The 14,713-nt window shown below is 28.0% G+C and overlaps 2 protein-coding genes across 2 annotated transcripts; both read right to left on the bottom strand.

Annotated features, from left to right (window-relative positions):
* Nucleotides 1-1,310: 1,310 nt before the first annotated feature.
* LOC124941558 lies at nucleotides 1,311-1,742 on the bottom strand. Its single transcript, XM_047481898.1, has one exon. The coding sequence runs from the start codon at nucleotides 1,740-1,742 to the stop codon at nucleotides 1,311-1,313; it is 432 nt and encodes a 143-aa protein (XP_047337854.1).
* A 10,711-nt stretch (nucleotides 1,743-12,453) lies between these two features.
* LOC124941556 lies at nucleotides 12,454-12,900 on the bottom strand. The gene has a single exon (XM_047481896.1). It carries the CDS (start codon nucleotides 12,898-12,900, stop codon nucleotides 12,454-12,456), a length of 447 nt encoding a protein of 148 aa, XP_047337852.1.
* Nucleotides 12,901-14,713: the final 1,813 nt, after the last annotated feature.

Raw genomic sequence — 14,713 nt, 5'->3', positions numbered from 1 at the left:
AATATCAACTACTAATTATTCGCAAAACGCTCACAATATTCACCAAAATCAGTCCACCAAAATCATCACAAACATCATTAGTCACTGCATTTTCAATAGGGACATCAATATTGTTCCCTTCATATTCTTCCCCGATATATCTACTTGATTCAAGTTTAAAATCTCAAAATTTGCATCTACAAAAAAAAATTTAGAAAATGAAATAGAATTTGGTAATTTACAAACATGGAACTAGAAATAAGTAATCTACCCACATGAAACTAAAAATATGTACACTCAATGGGAACCAAAAAAAGAGAAGAGGCGAACTTAGTGAGTGATAAGTGAGAAAAAAAAGTGATTTTTTTTTTAAAAATAGGACAGATCCCGCTGAGTTTACTCGGGCTGTCGGATTTCCGGTCCAACAAGCGGGCAAACCGAGTTTAACTGGGTAGATTGTATTTTCGATTTTTTCATCAACACAGCCTGATTTGACGACCAATACACTGGGTTTGCGGTCCAACCGCCGGGCCGGGTTTAAAACAATGGTTTATTTAGAAGATAGTACTTTATGGTACAAATATCCAATAGGTTATATATAAGTCTTAGAAAGGTTGATTATATATTTTGAAATCATGAGTTAAAAAGAAAAGTTATTTCAAAACCATAAAACTATGAAACGAAATATTAACAGAAAATGACTATAACTACAAAAATTTCAAACTAACAAAATATATATATATATATATATATATATATATATATATATATATATATATATAAAGGAAACAATCCATACAATTTATATATGCTCCCAAATTTCAACATATTTGTATTAAAAAAACCTTTGAAATATCTAATACAATTTCACTATTTAAATTAAAAAAATACATCCAGACAAGTGATCCAAATCAAACAATATCCAAAATTATTCTTAACATATTCAAATACTCTATACAAAATAATAAACCAATAACAAACTAAAGGAATTAAAATTTTACCTTTGTACCTGCAAATCAAATAAGGTGATTATAACATTAGCAATTTAAAAGATCTTGAATACAAGATAGTCAACCAACAAACAATTATTAAGCAAACTTATTAAAAAGAAAAAAACAATTTAAAATATCTGTAACACAAGTTAAACAACCAAAAAACCACCCAATAAAGTTATAAATAAAATGGTTCAAACTAAAATTACGCCAAACATGGAAAAAATTTGGCAAACAAAAAGGTAAACAAACTTATTTTGAATCATTGTTGGATTAATCATCATTCTCTTCGATCGGAATCACAAGCTCACCATCCTTCAATCCCATACGACTCGTCGATCATTCAGCTACATCTCCCTTAACCCTTGAAGGATTAACTGAATCTTTAACCGCCGAAAGTGCTCGCATCCTCTCACCAATTTCTTCCAACTTTTGATCAATCACCCTATTAAGATCATTGTACTCATCCACTCCCAATTTTCTTTCAGGACTCACTTCTCCATTAAGGTAACCATACATCAATAAAGTACTCTCTTTTTCTTTATTATCTTTGATTTGTTTATTCAGTTTTTCCTCTAAATCAGAAATTATTTTATTAAAAATTACCTCCTGATTTTCCATCCTTTTGGACGGATTCACATCTGACATCATGTTAAATCGGGCCACCACACTCTCAGTCTTTGCCTCATTGGGACAAACCTCTTGATTTTCCTCCTCCACAATCGTGCATCCTTCAACGCCAAGGTTGTTGAGTTCATCCATCTTCTTCATTGATCCCTTCTTCCTTTTCTTGAGAGTCGCCTTCCTTGTATTTTATTTGTGATGAATGCGAGCTGCACTTTCTTACTTGTGGTTGAATTATGAATTGTTCTGCTGCATTCTGAATATATTGATGAAATTGACAAAATAAGAAAAATGTACTGTTAAAAGATTTTTAATTAATAGAATTATCAAAAATACTTATTATTTTTGTACGACACTACCTAATCTAAAAAATCTACCATCGGCGGGTTGATCATTTTTAGTAACTAAATAACGTTTCAATGACGATAATGGTAACACATCCCTCCAGATTTTAATCCCAATTTTAATATGTAATTATAATATAGAGTAACTCGAAGACATAATTACCACATGTTTATATTCTTTAGGTATTTTTATTAAAAATATATTGAAGAAATTAAATTAAGTGACAAAGATGGAATATAATGAAGATTACAGTAATTGAAAATTTTAATTTCTTATATAATAATGTTTTTCACTACTTTTGTATTTTAAAATGAACCAGTCCAATGGGTCATTTTAAGTAGCCCACTTGGTTAAAGAAAATCTTAATTTATTTTTCTTTTTAATAAAAAGTTTCATATCATTTTGAAAATTAAATAAAACAAAATATCTCTTAACTCATAAGCACCATTAAAAGAAAAAAAAGTACTCAATTATCAAAAAAGCTTATAATTAATTAAATATAAGAAAATTATTAACATAAGATACTTATACATCACAAAATTCTTAAATTTCAAATGAAACAACAAAATGAAACAACCCCCACAAACATTAATATTTAATTAAAAACAAATTAACACAAACAAATATCCACCATTAAAAATTAAAACACAATTGTAAAACTCCTTCAAATCATGTCCACTTTACAAGGAAGACAAAATAGATGCTCTTCCAAATGGTTGTCCCCATCCTATCTCCCCCATCTGTAATATTATATATTTTTAATAAAAAATTACATTAAATTATGTCCTATTTTATATTAAACCCTATGAAAAATGAAAAAAAAATAGTTTCTTACTTTTGAATATAAGAAAGAATACAGAGACTCTTCATAATAACTCATCAGATGTATAAAGTTATGAGTTTGAATCTACAAAATGACTGGACTTTAGTACTAAAAGATGGATGATCAGACACAGGAATGTATCCAAGGAAGGTCAACTCAAGACATATCCAACTCCACCTATTTAATTCAAAAATAAAAATAAATCCATGATCATCAATCAAAACAAATATTAATAATCATATATACATTTTTTCCTTGAATAAATTTGAGAAAAAAAAATTAATTTCTTGACTTAACCACTTTGATTAATCAAAGGAGACACTACAAACTTCTGGATCATAATTTAAGTAATTAGTCAATAAAATGGAGAAATTCGTTTAAAGAATCAGCAATATTTATAATTATTTAATTAGTAAACATGCATGCATGTGTTTTAACAATGCGCACCTAAAAAAAAGGAAATCAAACTTAATTACCCTATATTCTCCTCCACCAAAACATCCGCAATCCATAATCTCACTATAAATACAATCATTCTCTTTAATTTTCTTTCATCCTATTAACTTTAAATAATTATCTCCTTTCATCTTTCATCATTCAAAAGACTAATACTATATTATTAGTTATGGGAGGAAAAAATAATAACAACAAGAAAAGCTCTAAAAAAAACTATGAGAACTCTCCTTCACAATAACAAAAGAACTTGGTCGTCGAGATGCAAATAGCTTATCCAACTAATTAATTTTTCACTCATTCTTATTCTACTCAGGACATTAAATAGAAATTCTCAATTGACGTGATCATAATTTTTTTCAATATTTAGCATAACGAAAGCACATTTATCACCTCCCGAATTAGCCGAGTCAATACACTCATTGACAATTAATATTGCATCAAAGATTTGACGTTTATAATGATGGGGTCCCAAGTCCTGCATTTACCAAGAACATTTCTTCTCTTAAGCGTAAAACTGAAGATTGTAAGGCCTTTCCACTACATAAGAAAAAAACTGGAATTAGATCTTGGAAATGATCCACATTACTTTTTCGTGCGGATGTAACTAAGTGTCTGACTCTATTGGTCATAGTTTCCTGCTGTTGCGGCCGAGACTCGTTTGCGCGACGTAGAAGCAATATTCTATGAGAGCAGAGTATCTTTAGAAAAAATACTAGCAAAAATAAATCGATTATGAAGATGTGACAACTTTAAAAGGTCTCCCTATAATAAAGGAGTGTGGACATGGGAAGGCCCTCGATTCAATCCATCGCGATATGGGACCAAGGCTGAGTAGGAATCGGCAACGGACAGCCCCGGAGAAAATGAAGTAGTACCCTTTACAGTCAGTAAAGCTATTACTTAAAAAAAATATTTAAAAAGTATACAAGTCTATGCTAAGATTAAGAATCTTATCGGGCATAAAGCAGAAAATTACGATAATGAACGTCATCTAATTCTTAAAGATGATCGTTCTTAGCACCACACGAAGTCTATTAGTCAAACATTTCGACAAAGTCTTATAAAATGAAGAAACCAAACTGATATGTTTGAAATTCTTTACATCAATAGTTCCTAGAGCCCTGCGAATGAAATAAATCAAAGTAGAGTTCCAACTTCTATCAAATGATGAGAGACGATAGAAGTGGTCAATAGCTTCCATTATATATTTTTTTAGAAAAGTCCATGCAATTTTAAATAAAGTCAAAGTAGAACCAACGGACCCCAGAGCTTTATCGTTACCACACTCCTTAATAGCCTCATCGACTTCCTCCACCGTAAATTGAGCTTCCAAAATCTCTTGTTGCGCCAAGTTAATAGAGTTGAAAGTGATGCCATCCAATTTAGGTATGTCCTTATACAAATCATGAGATAAACTTTTATAGAACTCAACAATACTCGTAGAGATGGTCTGCTCACTTTCATGAACTAACACCTTGAACCGAGATTGAAATAATTACATTGTTCCTAGCTCGTGCTTTAGAGATTCCATGAAATTAAAAACCTTAGTATTCTTATCCCATACTTCAAGAGAAATTTCTCTACTACGTTGGCGAGTCCCGATTTCCTCGTCCTTACATAGTGCAAACAAATCACTAACCGTGTGAATATAAGAACCAACCTCCTCCGTAGTGAGATTCCGAGTTTCCTTAACCCCATCGTTAATGACTTTAATCTCATTACATAAGGTCTTAATCTTGGCACAAAATATAGCACAGTTTCCCACAAACCAACTTTTAAGAAGTTTACGAATATTTCTTATGTTCCCAAAGAGCTTAGTTGATGGGAAACCTGTCGGCATTTAGATCACCAAACAAGATTGAACACGCGATATGAAATCATTCCTAATAAGCCACTTATTCTCGAATATGAAGACACAAATTTTTTCTTGCCATCAAATCTTCGTTCCAAGTTTCAACAAGATCAGACGATGGTTTGAGCAACTCCATGAAAGAACCTTCTAAAAGATGGACTCACTAACTAGAATTGGTCCATGTCGAATCTTTGTCTCGCTAAAATAATATATGCTGCAATCAATAGTTCCCACGAGAGACTTAATGCAACCTCTTTTTACACCATATTGATCCCATAAATATTCCATGTAATAATTTTTCCAATCATTATAAAAACTAATAAGAATAACCTTTCTTCGACTTTGAGAAACACCTTTAGTCTTACATATACACCTGACATAAATCATTTAGTTTTTTCAACTAACAATGTTGATAACTCCTCGATGGAGGGAGCTCAGATTTAAAGTGTACTGCAACGACGAAATCTCTCGTGCTTCTCATCACACAATAGTCTCAAACTCAAAAACATGTAATTTATATGTGTTGAGAAATTCACACATATCTTATCATCAACATCATATTATAATTCATAAGTCGCAAATTCCTCATCAGACAGCTTGTGTATTCACCAACAATTCAGATTCCATAAGTTTAGGATATAAAGACCTCATATAATTGAGGTGTATAATAACCTCCATATGTGACCAAATCTCTTCTTTTGCGGGTTCCATCACATCTTTCTCAGACAAAAACACAGAGATATCATAGTTTTTGTTTTGCACAAAACACCACTTCAAATATACTTCCTAACCATAATATCAATCTAAAAATAGCAAAGCTGAAAATATTCTCATAAATGAAAATATTGAATATCATAGAGATTATTCATTTTCAGCCTTTTATTATTGAGGTTTTGATCCATCTTTACCAAACTCCTTTCTTCTTTTCATTTTCAATTTTTTATATATTATTTCTGCTTAACCTTTTATTGTTGGACATCCTCTTATCTTCTTCGGGACTTTTCTCGTGCCTTGACATAACCTGAGCTAATTGTATGTGACTATTATTCCGTTAATGTTCGGTGTCATAAAAAATGTTTATTTTTGTTTTTTTTTTATTAATTTGTTGTTTTCTTTTTTCTTATTTTTTAATATAATTATTTAATATATTTAAGTTATACTTTCTAAGAAATTTAATGTTAATATATTTTAAATTAAAATCTATTATTTAAAATATTATAATCATTTTTTATTTGTAATATACTCATAAATATATATTTTAAAATAAGATGTATCTTCGACCATTTCATTTGTGTCACAACGTGTCATCATCACGTAATGTGCCTCCTAACCAAAGGCTATCCTCAAACCAAATAATCAACTAAAATCTTAAGAAAATATTTAATTGGAGATTGACATGTTTAAATTGTTCCATTTAAACTTTTTACTTTTGAATCTAATAAAGTTCTTTCTTTTTTATCTTTTTAATTTTATGTATATTTATTATAGATATTGGACTCATTTAAAAATATTTTTTTGATTCAATTTGATATGAGTTTATAAAAGAAAACGGTAATTGAGATATTTTCATAACTTTTCATCTTTTATATAATTAAATTAAAGAGATTTTTCATAATAACCATTCATTCTATTTTGTCTGTACATTATTTATTTATTATAATATATTTATTTTTTAAGTTACAAAAATGTTTAAAAAAATATTATATTTTTCTTGCTAAAGTATTTTCTATTATATTCTATTAAGTATTTTCACAATTTGGTGTTTATTTATTTTTCTAAGATAATATATATATATATATATATATATATAAATGATAAAACATTGTTTTTAAAATTTAGTTCATTAAAATACCTAATTATAATTAAAAACAATTGTATACTAATATATATAACAATTCTCAGAAAATATCCTTACAAACCTATCAAATATTTGAAGGACACAAATTAATTTGAGAATTAAATTTAGACGCATCATAAGAATAAAATATACGTTTTTATATAAATATTTTAAATAAAATCTCAATAAGACATTTTCCCGTGAGAATATATTTAAATTCCCATGCCTTAAATTTGTACAATAAATTCAATTGAGAGCAATTATTTGCCAAACATAGTAATGTGTATGCTTACAATTGATGCTCATATAATCTTTTAGGGTTATAAGTGCTTTCTTGAAGGTCCCTCCATTCATTCAATTAATTAAATAGTTAGGTTCATATTCCTCTTAATCATTTTCTATTTCCATATCAATTGAAAATAAAACTTAGATGAGCACAATTAATTTATTTTATAAAAGATTGAAATTGTCTCTCCAATAACTAAAACGGCACAAGTTTAATTAGAAAACACAAGAATATTTTTTTTCTTTTTGAATTGATTATATTAGAGTTCTAAACAAGAATAACATTATTCTCGAGAAGAATAACTTATACAATATGTTTTTTCATGCCAACTTTTAAAAGGTATTTAAGCCGTAAATGATTGAAATCAATCTAAAAACTATGATTCATTCAATGATAAAGTGATCTGAATGATAAAGTCTAAAGAAGAAAATAAATTTAAATGTAACAAGAGTCTAGTTTGGAATGAAAATTTCCTTAACTTTTGACTTTTGAGCTTATTTCAAACCCCAATTTTTACAATGCTTGTTTTTTTAGTAGGGTGCATTTATGTATCTAAATAAAAAGCTAAAGTTTATGTTTTTAAGATCAAATCAATTAGAAGACGAATTCATTTATCATTGTGTATTAAATATTCCTTATTGGATCTCTAGATCCATTTATCATGAAAGGAATATCTAAAAATGGAGCATTGGGATCGATAGAGGCAGCTAGCATATCGGGAATTCAAAAATGGGGAGAGAAAGAAGTCGTGGAGTGGGCCTGGAAGGAATGGGCTAATTGAAATATCTATTCGTTATAATTTTATCTTGTCAATGTGATATTATCCCAGATTTATATCACATTTGCTTTGTGTAAATACTTTCTATGTAAATATTGCATTTTATACAATTTATCTTAAAATGAAATTCAACATATATTAAAAATAATCATGTGTGAACATTTTCTATCCTTTTATGAGAAAATTTAACACCACAACTTAAATTAATAAATAGTTACCTATCAAATTAACAAAAGATCTTCTAAACAATTAATTATACTAAAATTTATGTTAGAATGACTTAAACCAACCCAAGTAGACTACCAAACCCTAAAGATGCCTTAATACAATTAGTATAAAGTAATTTAGCAATGAGATTAAATTATAGTAGGCATGAATACACATCAAAAGAATTATATTTAATTAGAGGCTTAATTAACAAGATTAAGGACTAGTTAGCTTCTATGTGGTTTCTAGATGAGTACAATATAGAAAGTGGACAAGGTCAAGAAGGAAGATATGGTTAATTAGATCTCTACAACATAATTGGGTGTGTATTAGCTAGAGAGAATCCCTAAAGAGAGACAGCTTGCATGCATTAAAATGGATGGTACTCATGATATTGATTATCTAATTAAAATTTTATAAACTTTCTAAGTAATTTAAAAGAAATTTTGAACTTATTATTTTGTAGAGGTTTAAAGAAAACAAGAAAATAATATAATAGAAACAATAAATGAAAAGGCAAAACATAGAGAAATTAATGGACTCACTAAGATCATTTTCAATTTTTTTTATAGAGAGTATAAGTTAGGTGTATTGATTCTTGTTTGGATAAAATTTTGTTTGGCTATTTAATTTGATTATGGAGGTTGCTTTTTTTTTCTTCTTTTAGAATTCTAGGTTTTGAACTATCAAAACTATGTTATTTCACTTCTCTGAAGGAAGTTTCCATTCAATTGTTATAGTCTTTTTTTTCCTTTTACTTTGAAGTTTTTTATTTCTTTAGCATATCTTCTCATTTCTTATACATTTTTTATTTGAAAATTTTGAGAAAAAATAGTTTATTGAATAACCACTTTGATTAATCAAAGGAGACACCAGAAACCTTGTGCTCATTATTTAAGAAATTAGTCAAATGAAATAAAGTAGGAGAAAAGAAAAAAACTAAGGGCCTGCAATGAATTTAGTAAATAGAGGAAATATGCTTCTTTTAAAGAATAATAAATATTTATTATTTCGTTTGTAAACATGCATGTATTTAACAATGTGTACCTAAAAAAAGTAAATCAAACTTTGTACCCTATTGATTCTCTTCCACCAAAACATCCAAGCAATCCCTTAATCTCACTATAAATACAATCATTCTCCTTAGTTTTCTTTCATCACACTAACTTCAAACAATTCTCTCCTTTCATCTTTTATCTTTCATTATCAGAAAACTAATAGTTATGGGAGGCAAAAATAATAACAACCGGCAAAAGAATTTTTCATCGGCTCTCTCATTCTTTAATATCTTTAAGCTCAAGAAATCACGAAAAATAGAGTCGAGCAATGATGACAGATATAATATCAATGCGTACAAGGTGTGGCCAAGCGATGAAGATAGAGGATACTATGTAGCTGATTCATTGATCAACAAAAAAGCGGATGCTTACATTAAGAAGTTTCTAGATTCACACCAACAAAATGACGATTAAATCATGAGGAACGATACATGTGTTTCCTCTTTGGGTAGATGAAGATCATAATAAGGTGTTCAGTGGGACACCAAGATTGAGTGATAAACCATTACAACTACACTTACATCATATATTTAATTCATTACTTGTTTCTTCTATCATAGTAAAAGTGATTTTTTATTTATATTAATTTGTATTGGAATGTTTTGTATTTTATATTTTACATGGATTAAATTGGAGTGGGTAAATTAATATTCAACCATTTTTTGTATGTTTTTGTTTTTGCACCAAACACTTAAAATTTTGGTGTAAATTTTTTATATCAATCATAATTAAAAATAATAATGTGACAATGTTATTCAATAAAAAGGGGAAAACATAAAATAGAAAAGAGGAACACTGAATAATGTGTCACAATATAATATATTGATTACAAAAATAAGAGAATAATATTTTGAATGTATGTTAATCAAATAATATATATAAGCTGTGAGCTATTCTTTTGTTACTAAATAAATGTTATGATTTTTATTGTCATAAATAAGTTGCTTAGAATAGCTCCTAAAAATTATAATTATTAGGGTTTATAATTTAAAATATATTTATATTTAAATCCCCTTAAATAGAATCTAGATATGATATATTTTCATGATAAAAAGTAAATTAAAAATCATACATATAAAATAAGAGATTCAATAATACACACAATAGAGAGAAAATTAGTGGCAAACTTAGTAGTAGTGTATGCACTTTTATGCTCACATAATATTTTTATGGTTAGTGCTTGAAGGTCCCCATTGATTCATTTAAATAAAAGCAAAAATTTTATGTAAGAAAAATAAATAAGTGGTTCATAACTTCATAATTCTTTTTATTTTTTCCATTTCTTATTAAATGAAAAGGAATTGTGCATAAAGGGAATTAAAAAGATTAATGTATCTAGTCCTTTTCACATTAAATGTCAAAAGTTTAAGGACATAAACTTGAATTCAATCTTAAAGGCAATGCTATTTTTTTATAGTATAAACCACACAATCTCTTTTAATTTCTTTGGGTAAAAGATTACAAAACTATAATTAAAAATAATTTATATTTTGATGTTGGAATTAAGATACCATAAATTTAACATATCAAGCATTTTGAGTCTATTTAGTACATTATAATCAAATTAAAATGTCAAACAAATATTTCATAGTTTATTGTATAGTATTGAAATCCGGTCCGGTCATCAACCGGTGAAGAGATTGAGTCACTAAGTTACTGGTTTAATCGGTGGGTTAATTAGTTCGACCAATGAGTTTCATATAATAATAAAATAATAAAAAATAATAAAAATTCATCGAATTGTTTATACAATAATACTCAAAGTAGAGATCAAAATTAAAATATTATTTCGTAAATAACATCTTTTCATTGCCTCTATTAGGGACAGCACAATTAAAATAAACACAAACTCTTAAGTCATGAATTAACACAATTAAAATAAATATCAACTACTAATTATTCGCAAAATGCTCACACCATTCACCAAAATCAGTCCCACCAAAATCATTAGTCACTTCATTGCTTTCAATAGGGACATTAATATTGTTCCCATCATATTCATATTCTTCCCCGGTATCTAATTTGATCCAAGTTTACAATCTCAAAATTTGCATCTACAACAAAAATTTAGAAAATGAAATAGAAATCGGTAATTTACCAACATGGAACTAGAAATAGGTAATCTACCCATATGGAACTAGAAATATTTAAACTCAATGGGAACCAAAAATTGAGAAGAAGGGAACTGAGTGAGTGATAAGTGAGAAAAAAAAGAAGTAATTTTTTTTTTATAAAATAGGATAGATTTCGCTGAGTAAACCCGGGCTTCCGAATTTCCGGTCCAACCAGCAGGTGGCCGAGTTTAACTGAGTTGATTGCATTTTCGATTCTTTATCAACCTAGCCCGGTTTGACAACCAGTACATTGGGTTTGCCGGTCCGACCGACTGACCGGGTTTAAAACAATGGTTTATTTAGAAGATAGTACTTTATGGTACAAATATCCAATAGGTTATATATAAGACTTAGAAAGGTTCATTATATATTTTGAAATCATGAGTTAAAAAGAAAAGTTATTTCAAAACCATAAAACTGTGAAACGAAATATTAACAGAAATGACTATAACTACAAAAAAATTCAAACTAACCAAATATTTACATATATATATATATATATATATATATATATATATATATATATATATATATATATATATATATATATATATAAAGGAAACAACCATACAATTTATATATCCTCCCAAATTTCAACAAATTTGTATTAAAAAAACCATTGAAATATCCAATACAATTTCACTATTTAAATTCAAAAATACATCCAAACAAGTGATCCAAATCAAACAATATCCAAAATTATTCTTAACATATTCAAATACTCTATACAAAATAATAAACCAATAACAAACTAAAGGAATTAAAATTTTACCTTTGTACCTGCAAATCAAATAAGGTGATTATAACATTAGCAATTTAAAAGATCTTGAATACAAGATAGTCAACCAACAAACAATTATTAAGCAAACTTATTAAAAAGAAAAAAACAATTTAAAATATCTGTAACACAAGTTAAACAACCAACAAAACCACCCAAGAAAGTTATAAATAAAATGGTTCAAACTAAAATAACGCCAAACATGGCAAACTTTGGCAAACAAAAAGGTAAACAAACTTATTTTGAATCATTGTTGGATTAATCATCATTCTCTTCGATCGGAATCACAAGCTCATCATCCTTCAATCCCATACGACTCGTCAATCATTCAGCTACATCTCCCTTAACCCTTGAAGGATTAACTGAATCTTGAACCGCCGAAAGCGCTCGCATCCTCTCACCAATTTCTTCCAACTTTTGATCAATCACCCTATTAAGATCATTGTGCTCATCCACTCCCAATTTTCTTTCCGGACTCACTTCTCCATTAAGGTAACCATACATCAACAAAGTACTCTCTTTTTCTTTATTAGCTTTGATTTGTTTATTCAGTTTTTCCTCTAAATCAGAAATTATTTTATTAAAAATTACCTCCTGATTTTCCATCCTTTTGGACGGATTCACATCTGACATCATGTTAAATCGGGCCACCACACTCTCAGCCTTTGCCTCATTGGGACAAACCTCTTGATTTTCCTCCTCCACAATCGCGCATCCTTCAACGCCAAGGGTGTTGAGTTCATCCATCTTCTTCATTGATCCCTTCTTCATTTTCTTGAGAGTCGCATTCCTTGTATTTTATTTGTGATGAATGCGAGCTGCACTTTCCTACTCGTGGTTGAATTATGAATTGTTCTGCTGCATTATGAATATATTGATGAAATTGACAAAATAAGAAAAATGTACTGTTAAAAGATTTTTAATTAATAGAATTATCAAAAATACTTATTATTTTGTTACGACACTACCTAATCTAAAAAATCTACCATCGGCGGGTTGATCATTTTTAGTAACTAAATAACGTTTCAATGACGATAATGGTAACACATCTCCTCCAGATTTTAATCCCAATTTTAATATGTAATTATAATATAGAGTAACTCGAAGACATAATTACCACATGTTTATATTCTTTAGGTATTTTTATTAAAAATATATTGAAGACATTAAATTAAGTGACAAAGATGGAATATAATGAAGATTACAGTAATTGAAAATTTTAATTTCTTATATAATAATGTTTTTCACTACTTTTGTATTTTAAAATGAACCAATCCAATGGGTCATTTTAAGTAGCCCACTTGGTTAAAGAAAATCTTAATTTATTTTTCTTTTTAATAAAAAGTTTCACACCATTTTGAAAATTAAATAAAATCAAATATCTCTTAACTCATAAGAAACATTAAAAAAAAGTACTCAATTATCAAACAACCTTATAATTAATTAAATATAAGAAAATTATTAACATAAGATACTTATACATCACAAAATCCTTAAATTTCAAATGAAACAACAAAATGAAACTACCCAAAAAACATTAATATTTAATTAAAAAAAAATTAACACAAATAAATATCCACCATTAAAAATTAAAACATATAGTTGTAAAACTCATTCAAATCATGTCCACTTTACAAGGAAGACAAAATAGATGCTCTTCCAAATGGTTGTCCCCATCCTATCTCCCCCATCTGTAATATTATATATTTTAATAAAAAAATTTCATTAAATTATGTCCTATTTTATATAAGAAATAGTTTCTTAATTTTGAATATAAGAAAGAATATAGAGACTCTTCATAATAACTCATCAGATGTATAAAGTTATGAGTTTGAATCTACAAAATGACTGGACTTTAGTACTAAAAGATTGATGATCAGACACAGGAATGTATCCAAGGAAGGTCAACTCAAGACATATCCAACTCCACCTATTCAATTCAAAAATGAAAATAAATCCATGATCATCAATCAAAAAAAATATTAATAATCATATATACATTTTTTTCCTTGAATAAATTTGAGAAAAAAAATTAATTAATTGACTTAACCACTTTGATTAATCAAAGGAGACACTACAAACTTCTAGCTCATAATTTAAGTAATTAGTCAACAAGGGAGAAATTAATCAGCATTACTTATAATTATTTAATTAGTAAACATGCATGCATGTGTTTTAACAATGTGCACCTAAAAAAGGAAATCAAACTTAATTACTCTATATTCTCCTCCACCAAAACATTCAAACAATCCACAATCTCATTATATTATAATCATTCTCCTTAATTTTCTTTCATCATATATTAACTTCAAATAATTCAATCCTTTCATTTTTCGTCTTTCATCTTTCATCTTTCATCGTCCAAAAACGAATACTATATTACTAGTTATGGGAGGAAAAATAATAACGACAAGGAAAAGCTAAAAAAAACTATGAGAAATCTCATTCACAATAACAAAGAACTTGGACGTCCAGATACAAAAATCTTATCCAACTAATTATTTTTTCACTTATTCTCATTCTGCTCATGACGTTAAATAGAAATTCTCAATTGATGTGATCATAAGATTTTTCAATATGTAGC

The sequence above is a fragment of the Impatiens glandulifera genome, chromosome 6 (genome assembly GCF_907164915.1).
Source record: "Impatiens glandulifera chromosome 6, dImpGla2.1, whole genome shotgun sequence".
NCBI lineage: Eukaryota > Viridiplantae > Streptophyta > Magnoliopsida > Ericales > Balsaminaceae > Impatiens > Impatiens glandulifera.
Note: the sequence above shows the minus strand (reverse complement) of the source record. Positions and strands in the feature narration are given on the sequence as shown.